This window comes from Haemorhous mexicanus, chromosome 2, assembly GCF_027477595.1.
Source record: "Haemorhous mexicanus isolate bHaeMex1 chromosome 2, bHaeMex1.pri, whole genome shotgun sequence".
NCBI classification, from domain to species: Eukaryota; Metazoa; Chordata; class Aves; order Passeriformes; family Fringillidae; genus Haemorhous; species Haemorhous mexicanus.
The window spans coordinates 71,136,955-71,161,578 of NC_082342.1; the positions used below are offsets into that span (position 1 = coordinate 71,136,955).

At 39.5% G+C, this 24,624-nt stretch overlaps 1 protein-coding gene across 4 annotated transcripts in view; it reads right to left on the reverse strand.

The window, feature by feature from the left end:
• Window positions 1-24,624, reverse strand: part of KLF12 (KLF transcription factor 12) — a 233,269-nt gene that overhangs the window by 157,604 nt on the left and 51,041 nt on the right. For 3 of the 4 annotated variants that reach the window (XM_059839144.1, XM_059839140.1, XM_059839141.1), the window contains exon 2: window positions 10,615-10,678. The exons of the other annotated variant lie outside the window; for it this stretch is intronic. In XM_059839144.1, the coding sequence (XP_059695127.1) occupies window positions 10,615-10,635 (21 nt within the window). In that variant the 5' untranslated portion in view covers window positions 10,636-10,678. The remainder of the gene's footprint in view (window positions 1-10,614; window positions 10,679-24,624) is intronic. 4 annotated transcript variants of the gene reach the window in all.

Sequence of the window (24,624 nt, forward strand, 5' to 3'; positions counted from 1 at the left end):
TGAAAGGTGTCCATGCCCACAGCAGCGGGGCTGCATCTTTAAGGTCATGTCCAGCTCAAATGATTCAATATTTCCATCTCTGTGCAGGCAAATACTGGTAGGTCACTTAGGTCTGGATTACAAATAAGAGACTTCTCTGATACAAATGTATACAGGGCCCAAAGAAGGGAATGAGGAAGCTGTCCTAACCCAGGGGGATGTCCTTCAGACACCAGGACTCTTCAGAATCCTCTCCTGTGTACACAGGGTCTGGGGCTGCATAGCTACACAGTGCAAATGCCAGTCTGGAGGCTGAAGTGAACTTTTCCCCTTGTTTGCCTTGCTCATATCATATTTAGGATTTTACTGCTGTTTAGGGAACAGTTACAAACACTTTAAATCACATTTGCCTGGTGCGATCTTTTATTTATTTACTCTAAAGATCCCCACGTGGGAGATTTCAGAGCCAACGGGGTGGAAGAATTTCAGTGTTTTAAAACACTTTTTGATGAAAACAACTCTGTTCTTATAAAAGGTTCCTTGGTCTCTGATCCCACCAGGCTAGCACTGTGGAGAGACACTAGCAAATAGAAGCAGATGGGTTTTCACGTTGGTGCCCTTCCTTCCACACTGCAGTAACTGTTACTGATACAGACTTGTGACTTGACAGAAATAACACATTTACTAGAAACACAGGGGAAAAAAAAAAAAACCGGCAAAAAGAAAAATCTGACTTTGTACATCAACTGATAAACAACAAATGCTATCCAGTATCCAGAGGAAATGTGGCAGAACTAATCCCAGCCTGCATCTGGGAATTAAGAGTGGAGCACAGTATACCTAGTAGATTGACTAGCTATTGTCCATCACTGCTGAAATCACTGGAAATAGGTTGTTTCATTAACAAAAGCAGAAACTCACATAATACTACATTCAATAAATTTGGACCTTTTTTCCTGATAACCGAATTTCACGTTAGGTAAATAAATGCCCTTTTTTTTTGTACAATATTTTACAATTAAATACTTGCCCAGGCTCTTCTAGAAGAACTAGCAATTGACATCAGCTTAATACAAAGAATTCTTAAGCTGCATACAGCTCACAAAAACCAGAACCTAAGGACATCATTAACTCTTTTGGAAACTTGCTATGCCCAAAAGTAAATCTTTTCCTTCAAGCAGAAGTGCTAAGTAGCCTTGATCGTTAGGAAGTTTTGCTAAAGATCAAAGAGCAATGGCACATTTATATTCAGAATAACATTAGGGTCCAACTCTTGCTTGAAGCCAAATACACAGCTGAAAAGGATACAACAGGAGTTGGGTGTTCTTATTACCACTTACACCTAACTATTTTACTTTTCCAGTGTTTCCTTGTCCATCTTCCATGCTAAAGAGATATTAGCAGCTGAAGTAGAAAACCAGAAACTTCCACGCGAACCAAAGTGGCTAAATTGGTTTGATAAAAATTAAATCCTGCAACCTTTTAATATTAAAGCATCTTTCCAAAATGCACCCACTTTGAAATGACAAAGGCTCTAAAAACTTTTGAAATTATCATTACCACTATAGAACTAACAGCAAGTATGCCCGGTTTATAAATGTTTTCCATATATTTAAATATAAAACAGTTAGAATAATTACACAACCTGTCATGAGCATCTTATATCAAGCCATGAATTATCATCTCATTTTACTACATACAAGACGTATTTTCAGACATGTATGTTGCTTGTCCCCCCTGAAGAGCTTTGAAAGTCCTCAATAAGAAAGCATGATGGCTGAATGGATTCAGGTCCCTCTAAAGAAAGGTTTGGTTCCTTGTACATGAACAGCCAGGATACTGTGAACTCTCCGGCTCTCTTTCCCCATATTAAAAAAAAAGAAAAAAGAAAAGAAAAAGGAAAGATTACCCTTGCTTTCTGCAGAGATTATTAAGGCAATTCACTTGTTTTACATCCTGTGATAAAATAAACTCCATTGTCGTGCTGCCTGGAGCTCCTGTATCTCATCCATTATGTAAATCTCCAAAGAGTAGTTCAGCAAACATCATCTCAGTTCCACTGCACTTAAGACAACCTACACATCCAAGTTAATTTTCATCTTCCTAAGACCAACAGGCACTCCTTAATTTGCAAGAGAGATTCTCACTGTCATATCACTTCAGAAACACCTAATCCCAAGTTCATATGATTTTAAATGAAACTCAGACTGTACTCCAAATGTTTGGGTTTTGAGGGTTGTACCATACTCTTAAAAAAAAAAAAAAAGGAAAAACAAAGCCAAGGAAAAAATAATGTTTTCTATCTTGCTATTTCTAAGACACCTTTTGTCACGTGTTTAGCCTTTAGTGGTTGGGGGGGGTTTTATTTGTTTGTTTTTTCTTTAAGACAAATATTGAAATATTTTTATATTACTTAAAAATTAAGGTGGAAACTCAGCACATTTACCTATAATGTTTGAAAGCCTCGGCTTTTGTTCTCACTGGAGCTATGCCCACATGTCCATCACAGCTGACTGCAACCACAGCTGCAGCTGACTGCTATCAAACTGAACACCAAGAAACTTCAGTAAATAGCAAAGTTCAAAAGAAGGTGACAGCCTTAAAGCAGAGAACTTGCCCTTTCCTGACTCATCACCAGACCTCTGAGTAAGAAAGACTTAGTGATCGCCACGTGGGAAGCAGAAGAGTGAGATTTAGATTAATACTGGGAGCTTGTTTTCTCTTTTAGACACATGTCCTTGGGTAAAAGAAATACCATATCCAGTGGAATCATTATACAGGTCTGTTAGCAGTGGATATAAGTATTAAATTAACTGTCTTCTCCTTATGTGCTAGCTACTGAATTCTAATACATTCTTCTACACCATCATATGGGAAGAGACAAATTGCCATTGTTCGACATCATGCTCTCCACAGGATGTCAAAAATACTAAAATCCAAATACATTTATTTGTACCACTAAATTCTTATTGTCAGATATGTAGGAAAAGGAAAACAAGAACACACAGTATTTCAGTATCTGGTTCAATGTATTTTAATCAGCACCACTGTTCAGATGGAGAAGATTCTTCTCCTCCTAATCACAAAGAAAAGATTAACTCCAAAATGCAATTAGTTGTGACGCTTCATAACACTGAGAATTAATATCTCCATGCAAGACAAGTATCTTTTTTTCCCATGCAAACTTGCATGCTTATAACTAATGACCAGAAAGAGGTCATTATTAAATAAGCTGAAGTAGCAAGTCCTGTATATCTGTTTTTAAATTGTTTTATTTGATGGACCATGCTCAACAGAAATGATTATTATGTTTCTTGGAAACTGAAAACCTGAGAGTATGAATTTAAACATTTTTGTCCCCATTAGGCACTTTGGAAACTGGTGTCATACTTCTGAAAATATACACATTAAAATGGTCTTGTCAAACAGCTTTGAAATTAAATGCCTTGTGCTTTCCTCTCTGGAGTAGTATAAATTTAGTCATTACTAGAATTAGTGTAATTGTTCACTAAGTGCACTAGGATTAAAAGGTGAAATGATCATGATGACTGCTCTTTTGTTCCCGAGAGACCGCGTGGCAGCAAACAAGTCAGGCTGCAATGGATGTTCAGGAGTGTTTTGGAAGCCCAAGGGCTGGAGAATGAATCCAGCAGAGCAGAGCCTCGTGTACTCATAGTGTCTGTACCATCATATCTTACAGGCAGAACAGATGTCCTTCCAGGGAGGACAGAAAAATCCCATGGGAAGAACTGCCCTCTGGAGATGCTTATTGCTCTCTGCTGACTAGTAGAAGACAGAAGCCTTCAGCAAAATAACTGAAATTGAAAAGAACAGATCCAGGCATCCACAATCTAGTTTTCTGTGGATTATGTCCCATCAACTAGAACTAGAAGAGATGTCAAGGCTGAAAAAGGAACTGAAGAAAGTGGTTTGAAACAGACGGTGGTTTGGAAACACCAAATCAGGTTTCTTTCAAGTCACCTAATTTGTGCAGCCCTAGGCCATGCCATGAGGTGAAACAAATCCTGCTGGGCCAGGAAATGCATGGAAGCATTTCCTGATCTAAACTAAATCAGTAACACTCTTGGCTCGCTTCTCACTATAGCCTGAACCGAGGAAATGCTCAAAACTTCTGAAAGCTTCTCACCTAAATCTTTAGGCTGTTTCCACCATTTTACTTCATATATAGTCTACAAGACAAATTTTGGAGACAAGAGACCACGGTATCAGTTTCTGCTCCACCTGAGATGCAGGAACTCTGTTTTTAATGCATCTCTCTTTCCCAGTAGGGGAACACCAACACACAACACAGATTTTCAACACCAGACATGGGAACCAGGGGTGTCTTTGCCCACATTATAAAGTTATTTGTTATTTTATGCTCACAGGCCAGTTTTTGTTAACTCTGCTCTCAGCTCTTGCTGGTCTTTTCAAGATGAAGTTTTTTTTATTTTTTTTTTCACTCACAAAAAGAATTAAAAACCAAAGAAAACCCTCAACCCCACAAAAAAACTCCTCAAACTTCAAAAAACAAAGCAACATTTACAAGAGGATTGTGGTCACAGGATGCATTTAACAGCTCCTTATGACCTTAAATAATCAGATGAAGTTACCATACCCCAAGCCTTATCATCAACAGCAGTAAGTAACACAAATTATAGATGCTAACGCATTCACTAAATAAGATCACAAAGGCTTATCTATTAACTTTCAGAAGTAGTTTAAATAGCACTCTGCAGAGCTCAGTTATGTCAGTAGGTGCTGAGGCAAGCTCTTAAACAGCTTTCACCTACATCCACAATTTACTACCCACAGACCATCCTCATCACCTATCTCTTTATGGAAAAGTGATCCAGGCAACACCAGCAAGATCTACCTTTGCTTGAAAATGACATTTAGTAATTTTCATGACTTGAACTGTGAAAAGAATATTTTAAATATTCCACATTTCTATCACATTTTTTCAATTCCAGACAAACTACTTTCCTGTGAACTGCACTATAATGTGAGCTGCCTTACTCCCCCACACATCACCTCACATGAAAATTGCTGCCATCCTCTTTTAAGCACTTCTCCATTCTTCCTATTTCAAAAAAGTGCTTAATAAAAAGTATTTTAATTCAAAAACCAATACACCTGAAATATTCCTCAGCAGATCCAAGCAGAGCAGAAGTCTGTGCAGAGACTGGATGGAAACCCTCCACACCACAACTTAGCCAAAGACCTTTCTCCCACTTATGAACAAAGCCTTTGGGGCAACTTTGCTCTATTTGAGAATACAACCTTATTTATAACATATGAAGATATTGGTATTGATTTTAGAGCAAAGCTTGAGATTTTGCAGAAGACCAGGCTTTGACAGGGCAAGTCTAACTCACCCCGTGCCTACTTTCTATGCCTTTCTGAAGAGTGAGAGTGCAAAAAGACCATAGCTATCTTCCATCAGGAAAATAACACTTCTGGAACATACTGCATTTTTAATATACAAAACTTAAAAGCAATAGTTAGGATACCCCATGGATGTTTTACCCACGATCCACATTGGCAGAAACTAAATACAAATACAAAACCCTCAAAATCATAGCCCAGTTTTATTTAAATAAGGTCAGATCACAAGCCAACTGCTAAATATGATCTGTCCACAATCTACATGTATCTGTGTCACCAAAAGAGTTAGGAAATGAATGGAATGTAGCCAAGACCCAGGATCCATAAACAAGAAACTAAGATTATGAGAGCATCTGTCTGGCAGAAATGAAGAAAATGAGTTGTGTAGAACAAATTTTGTACTGCTGTTCATAAAGAAAGCCTAATAAGAACACCAGGGTTTTTCCAGAAATCATTCCCTAACTTTGTAAATGCAAGGGAAACAGGGAAGAGTTCATAAGCAAACTCACAAAGCTGAAGTGGTTTGTTGCAAGCCATCTTAAATACCTTTTTCTCCTTGGAAAATTTCAGTCTTCGAAATGACCCCAGCAATTTTTTAGTCATGGGCATCAGCTCCCAATCCAACTCACCACACCTGCAGTAGGGCTGAGCCTACAGTGAGTAAACCTGGGGCTACAGAGCACACCATGCACAGCCCTCCAGCACCCAGTGGGAAAAGACAGGAGCAAGAGACAGCCCAGTATGTGGCTGATGATGTAACAAACAGGAAAAGAAAGAAAATCACTGCTGCTCCTCCCTTTCCTCAACATAAGATTTGGGGAAAAGCCTTCCTCCCACTCTACAGTTTAAGCATTAACTTTTACATTTTTCAGTGACAGCCAAATAAAATCAGATCTGTCCTGTGAATATGACCGAGCTCCAGACAACTGCCTGCTATCTATTTACATTGTGAAATATTCATTAAAATTCAACTGCTAAGGGACCCATCTTGATAAATGCTTGATAACAGATGAAACCAACAGAACTTCACATCCCCCTGCCTTGCTGAATGAGGCCATCAGTCATTTTTAAGTAGTCATTTGCTACATCGTTTTATCCAACTAATTTATAATCACAATGAATTAAGACAAAACATCAAACTACAGCCTCTTTGCCTGAGTGTAATCTAAACTGAAAAGCACATGACAAAAAGATAGATTCATGGTCAGTGCAAAGTAATTCCCTCAAGATTAATATATTTTGCCAAGTTGATGTTTCTAGTCATAATTATATTCCAAGAATCCACTAAATGATGCTAGATGAGAAAGACTCCTTAAGAGCAGCCGTTTTCCTTCTAGAAAAACTGCATTTGTTTGGAATACAGAGCGGACAGCTGACAAGAAAAACCAAACATATCACCACACTGTTACCACTATACTGACTATGCAAATAAAACCATAAAACTTTCTTGAAACATTCTCAAATACATCTTACAAAGTCATCTTTTTTATCATGACCAGACTTAAAAAAGCATGAAAAAGAAAAAGATGAAGTCCAATGAACCCAAACTCCACACAAAACCAGGGCAAATCCTGAGCCAGATGAGATGACCCAGGGGCTTGTCCAGCTAGCTGGGGAGCATGGGGCAAAGCCCTAGGCCTGCAACCAGCAGCTAGCAGGTTCTGCCCCCTCCCATGCCCTGCTACATGCAGGAGCCAGAGGAGGTGAGGCAAGGGCACATAAGAGGTTGGGAGATTTCCGAAATGGGGTGGGCTTTCAACAGTTCAAAAAACACCTCCTTGAGTCCCTTCCTCTAAACAGCTGAGCTAAAGTTTCCTCTTGGTTGGTTTGGTTTCGGTATGTTTTGAAGACACGACACACAGAAAATGAGGAGTCATCCTTACACCATTAAACTCAGTGTTGCTCATCACTTTTCCAGCATTAAGTAACTTAGAACATCATTAAACCTGATCAACTGAGTTCATTAAACCTGATCAACTGAACTGTCCAGTGTTATTTCTAGAAGCTGTTTGTGAAACCACAGAGTGAGTGGTGTGATTGCACCCATGGCCACTCATTAAGTACAACCCAGATCTGTGTTTTTCCAATCTGAACAACCCTTTCTTTTTCCCCTTTACTTTTGCTCTCTGAACTTCTTTCAGTCCTATTTACCTGGTTTTGAAGTCTTGACCTTTCTTTTGTCCAGAACCTTTGAGCTATAGTTTTTCTATCACTTAGAGCGCTCCCACCCAAGCCTCACTCCTCTACACCCCCATTCAGCCACAGTACACTGAAAAATATAACTTTAAATATCTGATTCAACAGACAAATGAACCTCTGGATGTAGCTGTCAGTATTATGGAAAATGCAGAAGCATCATAGAGCTGCATGCATTCAATACACACATTTGCTGTCAGGTTTACTTTTGCGTATTTCTTTTTTCTGCTAGATATTCATCTAACCTCATTTTATGAGACAGAAAGAATTATGTTCATTTTTCCTTAATCAGTTGCATATACGCTTAGATATCACTTATTTACACAACACTACATTTACATATATTTTGAGGCAGACCCAGCAAGACCTTAAATATACCAATATAACACACAGTCAATGCAACACAGGCTGTTTACACTCCCAACAACACAACAACATTTTCATGTCAGCAGTGAAAATCTTTCATAACTAGATTAGTAGAGGAGCAATAAAACAAAAAGCTAAGGCAGGGTGCTGGCTGAAATCCAATCTCTTCCCTATTGGAGCCATAACTTTATCAACTGATCTTAACAGTGACCATAGAGAAGCCTTCTCCACCTCCATTGCTTAAGCTTTCTGGAATCATTTCTTCCCAGAAAAGGAACTTTTAGCCTCGAACTTTGAATTCCTCCATGTAACCACATTTTTTTTTCTTATTCAGTGATATGATTTAATCACGGTACTTTCCTTATATTAAAGACGGCCAGTAGGATTCAGAGTCATACATTTGCAAAGGCTGCCAAACAGAACACATGTAAAGAAGTAACTCAGTACCCCCTTCCTTATCTGCACATATTTAGAGCAGCTTTCCCACAATTACTGTGGGCTGTTATCAGAAGGGCATGAGAGAGTGGAACTACGGCTCGACAAGAAAGAGGTCGCCCTGTTCTCCAGTTCTTCCTTCCTCATTCCACCACTCTGTGTTAAACCAGAAAGCAAAAGCAGAGAGAGGAACAGCGATACAGAGCTAACAGAGATACAGCTCTCATGCAATTACAGAAACCGCAAAACGGGAAAATTCTTCCAAGAGTCTTTTGCTTTTGCTTGATCTGGAAGCTGTCCCTCCTCTGCACAGACTCTGGGCAAGACAGCCCCTCTCAAAAAATAAATCCTTAACTTTTTCTGCCCTGGTGTCACTTCCCAAACCAAATACCTAAGACATAGCCTGTCCCAGTTACTTCTCAATACAACACAGAACATTACCACACTATGGTAGTACTGCTCTGTGCTGTCTCCTGGATAGCAAGAGTAGACCACTGTAACAAAATTATATCCAAAGATGGCTTACAGATAATTAGTTCGGTTTCATACCCTCTCACACTTGCTGTCAGTGAAATGCCTCCCCGAGCTTGTAAACACAGGATTTTATCACCTCACTTCTGAAAGATGCAAGTAAGGTTTGGAAAGTATCAGTTTTTCATTCTGCTATTCATAGCCAAGAGATCTGAGCAGGGAAGTGTTTGCTCTGCCACGATGCTGGCCCATCCCAAGCTATTAGACATCGGTATGGGCAGCAGCCGCTGACCTGTCAGCAATCAAACCAAAGGGAAATTCCTCAAGATTTTGTGCTCTGGTTTTAGCAGGCAACAACTGCTGCCTCGTGTGGGCATATGGGCCCCTGACCCCATGGAAAAAATTGTGTACATTTCTGCACAGCTACTAATTCCATTTTGTCTCTATCAGGGTTTAAATTTGCCTCTGGGAGGCTGGAGGTGTTTTCTGGGACCTGCAGCATACAAAGCAGATGTTCTATGGATGCTTATGAAGATTGTTTTGCTGGCTGTTATTTCAGGAGACAAAATTCAAAGACACAGATGATTCCCTCAAATCTTATGCTGCTTGTGAATTTGGAGGTAGCTGGAATCAGCATGTCCACTCTCTGTTGTGAACACTCAAGAAGTTAACCCAAGAAGGAATTACACTCTTCTGTATCCTCGTCAGTACTTCATAAACTGTAAAACTTCTGAACCACTAAAAGCTTGATAAAACCAAATATCACTGAGAAAAATAAGACTCTGTCCTCTTGAACTACTTTGCTCAGTTAACAGAACTGCAGACTTACATTTCTTGTACTGAACGAATACTGCACTTTTGAAAAACAAAACCTCAGGTTTTTTGCTGGTTTCTTGATTGTTTCTATCCTTGACTGGGATTCAGGTGCTGACAGAAGCTCTCAAGGAAACAGGCTTCCCACAATAGTATCCCTCCTTGACTATCAGAGTTTTCAGAATGTTCTATTTAGTCAAGCTGCTGCGCAGCCCCCTCCTGGACTGTGCCCTGCATCCCACTGTACCACACCCTGCATTTGTCAATACAATTCATTTGCTCTGGTCTAAATCCACAGGCAGCATCAGCTGTGTTTAAACAGCCTTGGTGGGAACTGGTTATCACAACATCCCAGAAAAAGACTATCCCTCATAGTCACCAATAACTCAGACTGGCAGAGATCAAGGCTTGGTGTATTAAAACAGTAGCTAGTCATGGAGGTCCACCAATAGCTTCTTTCTTTTTAATCATCACAGAAAACTCAACAGCGCAAAACAACCTTCTCTCTACCATAAGAAAACAAAGCACCAAGACAACTTTCAAAGAGATCATCTCCTATTTGACTTCTTAAACAGCACCTGTCAATGTGGCACCTGAGTGCCACTCCTCAACATACTCACAGTCAGTCGCTATAATGGAAGACAACACCCCTCTAATTCTCCCTTCATCCTCGCATGGAAGAATGATGAACACCACTATGTGCGAGCCCACTCAAACACCTGGCTTCAAAGGAATTGCCTATTTCCTTAGCATACTACTTGACTTTCTGCTGTACATTCAGGTATTGTCAGCAAACACTGCATTAAGCCACAGCTGTCTAGCTACAGTATGACCCTGCCACAAAGACAATACAGCATACAAAGCTCAGGCCAGTTATTTAAGCTATTCTGTTTTATAACACAGTGTAAATTTTTGATACTGGCATTAATACATATAATGCATATGGCTGTAAAAATGTCAACCAACTTTTATGGCTTTCCTCTTCATATGAATATTCAGTCATCCATTTGTCCCTAGATCCACTTCAATCCTGAAAAAGAAAATATTAAATCATTTAATTTGTGTATTTTCTGAGAAGTTCAATAATTTCTCAAGTATGCTGTGTATGTAAATACAAAAAAAATCTAACCACAAACATCTACTCCATAGTATAACAGAGCTCAAAAGAAAAGTAATTTTATAAGCACTTAAAACAAAAATGTAAAAACACGACAAAAAAAGCATATTTCTCCTTGTTTGTAAAGATAAATCCTTATGTTTTCTCTTAACTAATGATTTTAGTCAAAGCTCTGTGTTTTCAACTTCTGAGCTGCTATTTCAGCTCACCAAATCCCAACTGCTTTAATTAGTCTTCTGAGCCCACTATGTACCAGTAGCCTGCATTTGTACAGGTAAACTTTCCAGCAGCTACAGAGGGTGAGCATTCTTTACCAATATTTCAAACTGTAGTTCCCAGAAATACTATGCATGATCCCAACAGTGACACATTAAAAAACTGTCCAAGACCACCACAAAATCTGAATATGTATTTCTTTCAGCATTTCCTATAGAAACATGATCAGTTTTCTTATGAGGGCCACAAAGAACAGAGGGCTGAAGCATCCCTCCTGTGAAGAGGGGCTGAAAGAGTTGGGGTTGCTCAGCCTGGAGAAGAGAAGGCTCTGGGGAGACCTTACACCACCTTCCAGTACCTAAAGGGGCTACAAGAGAGCTGGAGAAGGACTTTTTACATGGGCACATACCATAAGACAATGTTTCAAAGGAAATGAGGAGAGATGTAGATGAGATGTCAGAAATAAATTCTTTACTGTGAGGATGGCGAGGCATTGGCAGAGGTTGCCCAGAGAAGTTGTGGATGCTCCATCCCTAAAAGTGTTCAGCGTCAGACTGGATGAGGTTTTGAGCAACCTGACCTAGGGGGTGACACCCCTGTCCATGGCAGGGAGGTTGGAACTAGATGGACATTAAGTCTCTTCCAACTTAAGACATCCTATGATTCTATGTTAATCTATACACAAAAAAAGCATACAGAGATTCAAATATTATATTATGTTTTGTGAGGCTCGTTCAGGTTTAAGAAAATAAACAAACCCAGTAGTCCAACTTTTTTGAAAAGCCTTGGGGGAGAAAAAAATCTTCAAATGTCCAAAATTTAAATAATAGACAGGATGTCTTAAACCCCTTGACAGAATATGTGCGTGTATCTGGAAGCAAATGCTACTTACATATGTCTCTCTTAATAATGGAAATGGTGTGAAGTCAAGAATCTACATCTGCTGTCAGATTTACTATAAACAATCTGCTGTTATTTTTCTGTCATTCAAAATAAGGTCATCCTTCAAATACCACTAGAGCATCACCTGCCTGATTTTAAACCACATTCCAGTATTTCATTACTGCTGTATATACGACAATATGACAGGTTTCCAAATACTACACAAACTTCTACAGTGAAAAGAAGACAAGAAGCTCCCTTAAGAAAATAAAAATAGTCTATTCATACTGACTAAAAATCATCATCAACTTGTATTTTATCTCTAAGAAAATATTAAGTTTAGTAGAAGAAAGTACATTTCAAATATTTGTATGAATTATAAAAAGCTGCAAAGTTGCCACAAACACTGACCTAACTGAATAACATAGACTGTAAGCATGCTAACTGTTGTAGATCATTTGCCTCCTCTCATGCATCTTGTAGACTCTCTTTCCCTTTCATTATTTAATCTCCCTTGGCATGGTTTGGATTATTTCAAAATTTCATGTAGCAGATTCCTTTTTTTTTTCTTTTAAAACTGCACACTTGAAGAACCACATCTGAGTTTATAACCGCTCTTTCTTCTGTGCTCTTGTCCAAAAATGGGACAACTGGACCACATTTTCCATATCCTGGACTTACATGATGCAGTCACTTAACCTGTACAGGAAATTACTTAGTCATTTCCTTTTTTTAAATTAAATGCAATGTATCCAAAAGCTTCACGGAGTCTCCATGAGAGAAGACAGACTTTGACCTGTAATTGCTTCCAGTTCTCCAGGTTTTCTCATCATTACTCCTCTCTACATGCACACAGACACACAAGTTCCTACAACACAACTTAGCTTCAAGTTACACACCAACGCTGGAGTCCTATTATGTTACGGTGGCTATGGTGACACAGCAAACACTGGTCTGTGTTTCAGAACTAACAAACCACTATCCAACCAGCCATAGCTGCAGCTGTGGTTCTGCGTTATTCAATCATGTCCAAGGGTGCTCCTCATGGAAAAGCTACTTCTTTAGCAATGACAAGTAACTGGATTTGCTTATTAATGCTCTTCAGGTCTGCACAATTAACAAGTGCTAAATTGCCCACATCCTTGCACCACTGGGTGTTCTCCTCTATGGATGGGCTTCTATTTTAGGCTGATTTTGAGAAGATTAAGAGCAAACCTTTTTCCTCTGAAAATGGCATTTAACTAGTAACTTTGCAAATGTTTGCCCTGATTTTCAAAACTGCTGAAAAGCTTTGACTTCATATGAAAGGACTTCAAAATGCATATGAAAAAAGGGCCCATACATTCTGCCACACATGTCACTGCCATTAAACCCACTTTGGACTTTGGTTTTCAGTCCCTTGCAGTGAAATGCTGCTTTCCACTATCAGGAATATGAAATCAGACATTGAAGTCCAAGTAGAAACATCTTCCATTTGCATCAAGCAGGTTTTATAGTAGAAGAAAATCCACCCAACAAGACAGCTGCACAATATTGCCAATTTGAAACCTTTAAGGTAAAAAGGCTCTTTAGGTAATCACAGAGCAAAGCACAAACCATCATTTTCAACCAAAAGAATGAAATTTAAACAGCAAACACAGAATTATGTCCTCTTCTACTCAAAGCCTTTCACCTTAAAACAGTGTTTTAGGACTCTAGGAGTTTATGAATTCCACCAGACATTAGATTCCTTTTTCTACAGCAAGAAGAAACCAAATAAATTTGGTTGGTTACACCTAGTCCATTTTGAAAACCTGTCTTGATCAGATTAGATGCCCTGGTAGTGCCACCCTGACCAGCAGAGCCACCCCCTGGTGGAGCTGAGCAAGACACCTGAAGCAAATTAAGGAGCATGAGAAGAGTTTCAGGACAATCATGCTGAGCATATTTCAGGAAAAACAGAAGTCCCTACAGGTGCAGAGGTCGCCATACCTCTACAAATAAAACACTTTTGAACATGTAAACCCACATTAGTTGATTAGTTTACAGGTCCACACTGGTATCACTTTTACTTATCTTTTGCATTAAAGGAAACTCACATTAATACATTAACAAATCGCTCCTTGTGCTATTTTTACTCTTTTAAAATTCAGATAGGTATGGGAACATACATTTGAAAAATACCAACTCATTTGCTAAGTTAAGTCATTTGCTGAATCAGGATTTACTAACTTTTCCCTTTACAAAACAAACTCCTTATCTGGACATAAGGGGTCTCATCACCTTCTTACATAATTTTATTTCATTTTTAAAGTACACACTTTTCTTCTTGAAAGCCCTTATGGCTGTATTTTGACTTCTGCAATCCTTTTCAAAGGCCCTGAATCACACCAAACTTCCCCAAAACCAGCATGACCTCCCAAACTCATCAAGACCACCCTGGCCATCAGGTAAGGCAGGATCACTGAAAGCTCAGTTTCAGCACTATTCAGAGATGAACTCAGGTTATCCTCAAGCCAGTGTTAAGGACAGCTACCCTTGCAGTAACAGTAGTCACACACACACACCACTTGTCCTTTTTTCTCTAAGTTTCTGACTCTTGCAGGGACATTCATAAACTCCATAAAGTGACATTTTGCACAAGCTACAGATAAAATACACATTAACCACAAGCACGGATCCACAACAGTTTTTGACACTCGAAACTGATACAGGACAGGAGATGCTGGCATACAGTCCAGCACTGTACTGAGCAAATCCCAAAGTCTTCCTCAACTGCATTTCAAGTATCTCCCTTTCCTGACCTGGGTCTGGCCCCCAGGATATTTTTAAATTGAGTGCTCTACCACTATACATGAAACTAGCCAATACACTTTGCCACAAAGCTGTCTGAAAAAAAAAAAAAAAAAAAAAAAAAAAATTTGAAATTCCAATATAAGGCACTGTCCCACCAGTAGTCACTACAGGCTGCAAGGCAAACCATGTAGTACAGCCTAAAAGTCATTCAGTTTAGATTAAGTGTAACTGCAGACCTCACAAGACCAAAGGATCACTTGCTATACATCCTAACAACTGTGATAAGGGTTATTCTGCCTCCAGCTGAAGTTTTTGCTAATTCTTGATTGCAACTGCTGTTCAAACAAGGACTTTAATATGCCAGCCCCCACGCCTACATCTTTGTTGCTCTGCTGTAATGTCATAACAAAAATATCTAAAGTTGCTCAAAATATTTCTGAAAATTACCTTAATGCTTCAACTTCTGGTTTTCAGATACTTTAATAAAACCAAAGAGAAGCAGGAGGTAGACAGTGGGATGCTTGTTGCCAGGTGATACCTGGCTCTCTTGAACTCCTAAAGACTGAAATATTTATCCAGACTCCCACGAAGAAAGACATCCAGCAGAGAGAAGAGACACACACATGTACTAAAGTACATCAGGATTCAAAGTAAGAAGCAGCAACCCTGCCACCTGCTTGGTCCCTAGGGCACCTGAGAAGACTGCAGTCTGGGATGGGGATGATATAGCTTCTCCTAAACATCCACCCCAGTTTTCACTAAGCCTATATGGAACGAAGCCTCAAACATATTCATGCCAAACCAGAATTGCCTCATTGCATTCATGGCAGCCCAAGTAAATACATCCTTGGCTACCTGACCATAAAGCAGTGCTGTTTTCCTGATGCCTGGGGTACTTTTCCCCAAACCACTATACTCTGACAACAGGTTTCCATTAAAAAAAAGCATGCAGTTGGCCAAACGTGGATGAACAATTAATCAACTGAACACATGACCTTCATGCCATGTTCCTCCTGCTCCTCACTTTAAAGGTTTACACTAAACGTTCAACAAGTGCTTACACAGTCCTTCAGCAGAGGCTTAGAGGAATAAACATTATTCTTTACAGGGTCTTTTATTTGACATTAACGAATTATTCTCAACTGAACAGCTTCAAGGGTAAATCCCAGACCTTCTGAGTCTTCAAGATGAATTCCAAGAACAATTTGTTCTCCTTTGAACTTAAACGTCTGGTCTGACAACTATTAAAGTTTCAGAGAAGGACAGTGTCTTTCAGTAATACTTAAAAAGCCTTGCTACTGCATCAATGTACCCAAATAAAATTAGAAAGTGTATGTGCACTGATAATATCTGAAACGTAGAATGGGAATTAGTTGAACTCTGAACAAGCAGTGGAGTCCTCAAATGACTGGATTTAGGTAATAATCAGTGACCAATCTAGAAGAGTGCAATAAATTGCAGGGAGCAGAGAAACACACAGCCAAATACTATTCCTTGACTTCTTATTCTAAAGGTAGTGAACTCTGACATCCAGTTGTTTGAAAGGATAGCTCTGAAACCTTGACACTCCCTTCACAATTCTAGCTTAAACAGAATGAAATTGTTTTTCATTAGATCCAAATGAAATAAATAGCGATAAACACAATCACCCATCACTTTGGGCAGCTTCTCTGACATACGGAAATGCTCATGTTACAGTGCAGGACAAGGTCTGCCAGTTCATCACCTAATCCTCACACACAGTTCAAACTCTCTTAGAGGGAAGATTTTATTTAGCAGCCTGTGCACTATGTCAAAGGACCTGATGAGCCTTTTCTTGTTACAAAAATTTTAGCGCTTTTAAATATATACATATACATACACTTGTATGCATATATTAATATAAAAATATGCACATGTTCGGTCACAAACTTTTAATGGTTTTCTTTTAAAATAATTTTCTGAAGGAATGTGCAGAGGGCATACTTTCTAATATGTCATTCAAAACAAAACATATTTTAAAGCTTGGATGAAAAGCCTAACTCTATTTCTGAATTCACAAACTGCAATTAATAAAAATCAAGTCATCTTTTCCCCTTCAGACTTTGTTTTCCCCCTTTCTTCTGCAAACAGTATATATTACTCTCCATATAAGGATTAGTCAAGATTTGTACTCATAAGGGCTTTGAGCATCTGAAATAAGTGTTTAAAATAATATTTAAATATTTAAAAGTGGTTATTCCTAATTCAGATTGTCATTAGGTATGTTCTGTTTTTACATTTTTGTTTGGACTTCAAAAGAAACAAATGTGATTAGGTGTACTAAAAATGAAGTCAAACTTTAAATGAAAAGGAAGGTAAACCACAGGAAAACTGCTTGTGCCTCAAGGAGGGTAAGAGGGAAGAGACCTGCTAGTGATTTTTCCATACCTCCGCAATGGGGGAAGGGATAAAGAAAACCTCTCCAGCAGAAGAATTCTATCAAGACTAGATTGACACAATAGATGCTGCATAGGAAAGATCCTAACTTTATAGGTTTCTTACTCTTATTTTGCCCTGATAATACAGACTAGCATTACTAGCATTACATACTATCACCCACTGTCCCACTTCGGGTTTAATGCTTTTACTCAGACTAGGTTTATGCACAGTCCAGAATCAAGCCAGGTTTACTTGAGGTACAGGCAGCAGTACTTTATCTCTCTTTTCAAATCTGCAATATATTCTTCTATATTCTAACTCATTCCAAAAACAAAACAAGGATTTTCTTCACCTTCTGTTAGGATGCTGCTGAATCCCAGAGACCACAAGAAGAATAAATAAGCCTCACGCTTGTATGCACTTATAAATCAAATTACCAGATCTTAAGAACCAGTTTACTTAGGAATACAATTTCTGTATGGACCATGTCTCTGATGTTTCTCAATGTGACGGCAACCTCCTGATTACCTGATCTGAGGGAGGGAGAGGGGATGAACCCTTAAGGCCTCATGCTGCAAGTCCAAAGGAATGAGGACAACTTCACAGCACACCTGTATCAAAATCTGCTCTTTGGTCAAGCCGGCTGTAGTGAGCAGAGCTGCCAGTGGTTTAGCCTGCAACAAAGTCTGCAACACATGAATGTCTGAAACAGATTAATATTGCCTCAGATGGCAAATACTACCCTCACACGACTCAAAATCTTTTAAAGTGTATCCTCACATTTGACTTCAGAGGGAACACCAAGACAAATGAAAAATCAGAGCAGGAATAAAAAATGTAACACTATGCAGTAGCTTATATAAACCCTGGCATGGCTTCCCTTTTTACACTGTGCAAGATGTTGTAAAAGAAGTCAGAAAACGGCACTAACCACCATGCCACCGCAGACAAAATACGGTGCAGCACTCCACCACAGTGTCAAGCACTCTGAGCCAACTTTGACAGCAAAGACACTTAAAGAATAAGCAAAACCAGAGAAGTTGTGCCCATTAAAATTCCTTTAAATGAGGGAACAAAATTGTTCCCACAAGGAGCAGAAAAAATGCGAACAAGCTTCAGGTTTATACATCACCAGAAGGTGGTTGTAAAGTCAGTGTTGATGTTGCTGAGGCCTGCATAGGCAGCAAGAGCCAACACCTCGTCCCACCAAGCCCCAGCCTGGAGATGGTCACCACTTCCAAAGTGCCCACATATTCAACTTCTACCTCACTGCGTCAATAAATGTGCGATAAGTTAGCAAAAACCCAAACTGCCTAAACAAATCTATTCTGATCCTCCAAAGCAGAGGTGGCAATAGTTATGAGGTGGCCTTGACCTCTCTAACTACAGCCACAGCATCTAAGGACAGGCTTCACAATTTACCCTAAAGTTGGGAAAAAGAGCAAAGAAAACCAAGAAAATGCTATTCCAAGTTGCGATGCACACTGAAGAAACCCAACTTCCAGGCTCAGTTATGCTTCTAAGAAATAAAGTTATAAGCTGAATGCATCCCGCTCTACATTGTAGATAGTAACATCCAGGTCCTATTCCTGCCTTTGCACAACAAATTCCAACACTGCATTTTTGACAACTTGAGCCCCTTCTTTTGCTTTCCATTAGAAATATACCAATAAAATGCTATTTCAAGAAAACAGCATGGTATCTACAGCATTGTATCTATCTATCTATGTGCCTGTGTAGTTACATAATCAGGCTCTAAACGAGGGGCACTACATGACACCAGTGATGCTGTTAATCAATTTAAGGAGCCTATTTGGCTGACATCCTACAAATGTGGATGATGAGTGTCTATTTTAATAGGAAAGTACACTCACTAAAATTGATCAATTGACCACAAGTGTTTCAATTAATAATTTTTAATGTCTTTTCTCCTAGCCTGCCCTTCCTCAAAAGTGCAGACTGGCATTATTATTATTAAGCATCTCTTGGCGTATTGGAGGCAAAAGGTCCAGAAAAGGGAGAAATCTCAAAATCTGTCAATACAACATTCCCGTCAGGCACTAACCAGCTTGAAACAGCTTCACTGCCAGATTCACCAGCTACAAATCTTTTAGTAACAATTTGAAATCCAGAGAAAATCACTGAAGCATACTCATGCTCTTGATGCCTTCAGAAGGAATGAGGAGAATAAAACTTATCTTTGTACTATTCCTAGAGAATTTCCACTGTAAACATCCCCCATCTTTTCAAGCTTCCCAATACACAGTAAAGCTCAGCAAAAGCCATCATTATTAACCTTAGGACATGGTACACATGTCTGGAGATCCGCTCAACATATAGCTGGTCATATTCCATCAGCCTCCCTAGGCCTCATCATTTTCCTCCTTGTTCCAACAGCCCTCAATTTTGACAGGACACATAGATACTCTGATTATTTTCCTGTCCTTGCTTAGAAATAAATTTGCTTCTCCCCTTTGGAGAAGGGGATGGTTGGGAAATAATTTCATGCAGTATTCCAGGGGGACATTAATCTGCAAATCTGACTACATAAGTCCAAAATCCAGAAGTAGCCTGATTTCCAAAGGTAATTTGTACTTTCCAGTCTCCTACTGAGATGACTGCAGCAGCCTGCAGGACTCACCATCTGCATGCAGCAAGCCTGTGACATTTCATTCTGCAGACCAGCACGGGCAAACAACCCCCTTAATCGTGGCTTGGCAATTGTTCACATTCACAGCCCAGAAACCATAACCTGAAGAGCAACTTTAGGAGATAAAGTTCTTGGCAAGTGGCAGGTTCATCTCAGCTACTGATGGACACTTCCACCTGCACTAGCTAACCTTCATGGCTCTGCAGCTAAAGGACAAAAATGGGCAGTGCAAGGGCCTGAGTCACTGGCACTGCAGCCAGTCCAGCAACGGCATTTGACCAAAAAATAATTTTAAATAAAACAGTACTTAGTTGTCTGAAAAGTGAAGGGTACTGTAAGTTTTAACAGCTTTGGTTTTTTAAACCAGTCTTGGGTTCTTTTGTTTTCCTGATCACTCTAAATTCAAAAACTTAAGAAGAGACCATTTCAATGGAGCCAGGAGGACTCGGAAGAGCATCCCATTTTTACAAGAGCTTAGAGAGAAAAAATAAAAAACAGAAAAGTAACTTGAGCTGGTTAAATACTACTGTCAAGCAGGAACTGGCGACATCAGCCATGCTGCTTCCTGTACACCAAAGCTCATCAGTTGTATAGACATCACCATAAAAAAATTATTACAAAAATCAGAAACTGAGAATGGTAAGAAAGTCACACCACCTGATTTAGTAAATGAGACAAAAACACTGCAATGAAAAAATTCTGTATTTTACGAGGAAACACAAAATTGTAAAGGCCAAAGTTTTCCATGAACTTGGCCAGACTGCTGATCCCATACTCTATGTCACCCCAGTGAAACAAATCAACTGCAAGTTTATGCTCCCAATATTCTCACTCCCATAGCAGAAAGTGGACATATTGTATTTCATTATCTTTCAATGAAGAGAATTGCACAAATAAATTAATAAACATAATTAATCACAAAAGACATGAAAATCAGAGACAGTAACACTGAGAAGAAACATTTTTTCTTCCCCCTCACTACTTCAGGTGTAACAATAACAATCTTATGATATAGATGCTGTTTAGAATTAAACATGCCTTCTGAGACATCCAAAACCTGTCCGTTCCTAACCTACATGACCGATAACCCCCACAAACTATCCCGACTCAGAACACCATGAATTACATGAACAGCTTGACTCACCACTTCCCCAAGGATTAAATTCAACAACTCCTTGACAATCAAAGCTTTTATTTTTCTACAAGTTCCCTTTGATTACTTTTTTGACTTGCAGGTAACACCTGACGTGATACATGACTTCACATGCTTAAAGCAGTTCAGCTGGCAATAGGAGACACATGAGCTGAAGATGCACTGGGGCTAAACCCATCCTCAGCTTATTGCCAGGAATACACCTATCTGGTATTTTGCAATTATGAGGAAGCTCCTAAATTAGATCAACTATTGAAAAATATTTCTACAATTTGATTATGTAAGAGATAGCCAATACAGCTTCTGCTGTTTTACCGATTTCAAACAGGTGCCCATCATCTACTGTCAGCATCTTGGAGTTCACCATGCCTTTTCTACCAACTACCCCCTTTGGTGACACAGTTTCTTCTTTCCTTGTTACTCTAACAGAAACATCACAGTTGTCCATCTCAAGCCTTAAGAATCCTCCCATCTTTCTCAGCCACCTTTGACACAGGGTCCTTGCCCAGGAGGGAAATGCTCCCCTCTCACCTACTGAACATCCCTTTCTACCTTCCCTTGCTTCCAGGATAGGTTTCTGGTAGGTGAGTTGGCAGCTTCTGCAGCTCAAATGCAGCTGCCTCTGTGTACACCCCATCATCAGTGCCATAACTGGCACCTTCACAGCCCCACACTTCAGCAGTAAGAGCTTGTTAACCAGACCACCCTGTTCTCATCCCATGGAGTGAGCAGTCTCATGTTTCACTGCCTGACATCCAGTGGCTTCAAAAGAGTTTAAAATTACAATCTAAAACAAGGTGATGTAGAATTTGCGAGCCCAACACTCCTGTGTGACTTATCCCACCTACCCTCATCATTACTCTTACCATAGCTCTCCCTTCACCCTCTTCCCCGAGCTTCAGTCTTGGGCAGACCACTCACCCAGTGGCACTTATCCAACAACAACCCTCTCAGTATCACAAAGTGGCTTTATTCCCTCTAGAAAGCCAAATCCTGACTTCATCCTGCTGTTTAATCCATTACCATGAAAGATTTCAAGGTTGGGTTTCTTTTTTAATACAAAAGCTAATTATTTCTTCTATATCCTAAATTGTGCTCCTGATTATTCATTAGGTACAAATATTCCCTGTTCTCCACCTTCTGAGTTTTCAATATCCTGAATTCAATGCTAGCAGTAGAGAGGCCAGTGCTACCTACTCCAAGACACCATGAAACACAACCTGCCTCACACAATGCTCTCCTACTGGAAAGGTTTTGTTACCAAAGAAAAAGCAATTATGAGAGCATCACCACAGGAGCAAACTCCAGTTAATAACACCACCAGACACAGTTGAAATACTGACAGTGGTCCAGAAGCAAACAGCAAATTTCACTGCATGTTGGAATATTAAGACATTCTGAAAACAGTTTTATTAAAAGCAGAGGTAGCTGCAACAGTCTTTGTAATAAACATAAGGAATATTGCAAACAACTTACGCTCCCACAAGTGGCAAGTGTCATCATCCTAATGATAACCCCTACCGAGTTACATCCTGTAGAGTTATCACAATTAAGATTCTGTTAAAATACCCATTACAAATATCTATTTTTAATTAACTGTAATTCAGACTTATAATATGAAGCAGGGTGTAACTTGATGATCTTGATGATTTTCATAAGACAATGAATTAAAGATTAGAAAAACAAAATAAAGATTAGCCTCCTGGGGGGGAAAGGAAATCAAACCAATTTCAATATATATGGGAAAAAGTAATATAAGTCAATAAAAAAAAATTATAAATTTTTGCTACACAGACTAAGTTTTATAGATAATAAAAAAGTAAAGCACTGAAAATAAGAGTCCCCTAAGTGTGCATTTGCAGTTAAAAAATAACAGAACAAAAATCAGTGTTATAGCCCTGAAGTTGATTTGGGAGAAAATACAGAGGTGAAAACAATGTCTGCTCAATGCTCTACTAGACCCTTCACAGCTTAGCTTAAAAAAAAAGGAAAAAAATAAATTTAAAAAGGCATGCAGATATTTCTACAAACCCACACAGGGAATGCACATAAGGGTTAAAACCCAAACTGCTCCCAACAGGCCCATACTCAGCACAGGCAGATTTACTATTCCTCCTTGGCCCATCAGGCCATGGTACCAAACCAAAGGCTTACAGCTAGGCAGGGCTAACAGGGCTTCTTACATTTAAGGGCCATTTTCACCAGCTCCATCACTTTTAGTCTTAATCCCATTCATGCATTAGTCAGATTATTTTGCTTTTCCAACCTGATACATGGGGAAAGCCCACTTTTCTCATCTCTCTTTCCTTTATCAACTGACCAAGTGACAACAACATGAGATCAGTTCGGTGACCCACCCTCCCCTCTGCTTCTACAACCTGCTGTGCACAGCAGGCATGCTAAAATACAAGCGTCAAGCAGTCAATAAATCTCAACAAGCCCCTAATCTTAAGGGCATCTAATATGGTTAAGTCATCCTCTTTTATGGAAAAAAAATCTCATGGACTGGGGCCGGCAGTTTAAAGGGCTTTGACAAGCAGAGAAGGATTAGAACAAGCCAGCACCATTTCAAAATGAAAAGCAGAGAGGTCTGGCTTCCTAATAAGCAAATTCACCAAAAAGCCACAAGCTTAACTGGAAACATCTCAACCTGCAGTATGTCAGCAAATACAAGTAAGCTCTTTCAAACATACAGTGAAAGAAATAATGCCATATTTTCTTTATTGCTGTTTTTCTTATCTCCATTTGAAAAGAACCCACAAGAAAACATTCTACAGAATGAGTTCAAGAGGAGCGTATTATCTAAATACGCACATTTGTATTAGTAGCCAGGGATGACATTCACAAACGACTTCCTACTATCCTGCAAATGCCCTCCAAACAAACATCTCTACACTGTATCAGGGATGCAGAAGTTTCATAGAAGCTGCTCTTGAGAAGCTTCCTGAAGGCCAGCATGCCAGAAGGGGCAACCTCAGCACCCGCTCTCTCTTATGAGCTTTTCCATACCCCACACCCAGTGTGCTCAGATTATCACTGTTTCTGGACTCCAGAAAGACAAGGAGAATAAATTCTCAAGACAGCAGACTTAGTAAATAGTCCTAACACGCCTTCTTTTGAGGAGGGAAACAAGGACAAGATGTAGCTGTGCCAAGTTCTACTGCTCCAGGACTCAGTTCCTGCCCAAGTCATCTCCTCCCCTTCCATCTCCCAACCTAGACCAAGACAAATCACCCCTTCTTCAAGCAGCTGGTCTACATTAGCTTGACTGAAGCTGTCACCATTCTGGAGGCAAGGCCCCACCAGATCACGGCATTTTCCAAGCTGCTCCCAAAATGAAAGAACTGAGCAGGAAGGGGTTGCATAGCTAGAACAGTATCTGACTTTTTCCTCCACTCCTGCCAGCAGTATGCCAGATCAGGATCTTCATCACCTGGTCCTCTCTCTGCTGCTTTCACAATTTCATTTTCTCTGTTGCCACTTAAAGAGCCATCAATAGAAAATTCACACAAATTGTAAAAACTAGGATAGAGGAAACTCCAAAAGATCATCTAGTGTCTCCCTAGCAATTCACACCACTCTGATTACCTCAAAAAATCACTCCATCTTTATTATATCTATATTATAGACAAGCTTCAGGAAAAGAATCACTGGACCTGAAAAGAAAAACTGCTTCTAGCACCAAGATTTCATCCTGATTCATTCTAAAGACAGAACATCTGCTTTAGCATACCACTAGGACCATAAACAGAACGATACTCAGGGTATGGAGCTGAGAGCTTG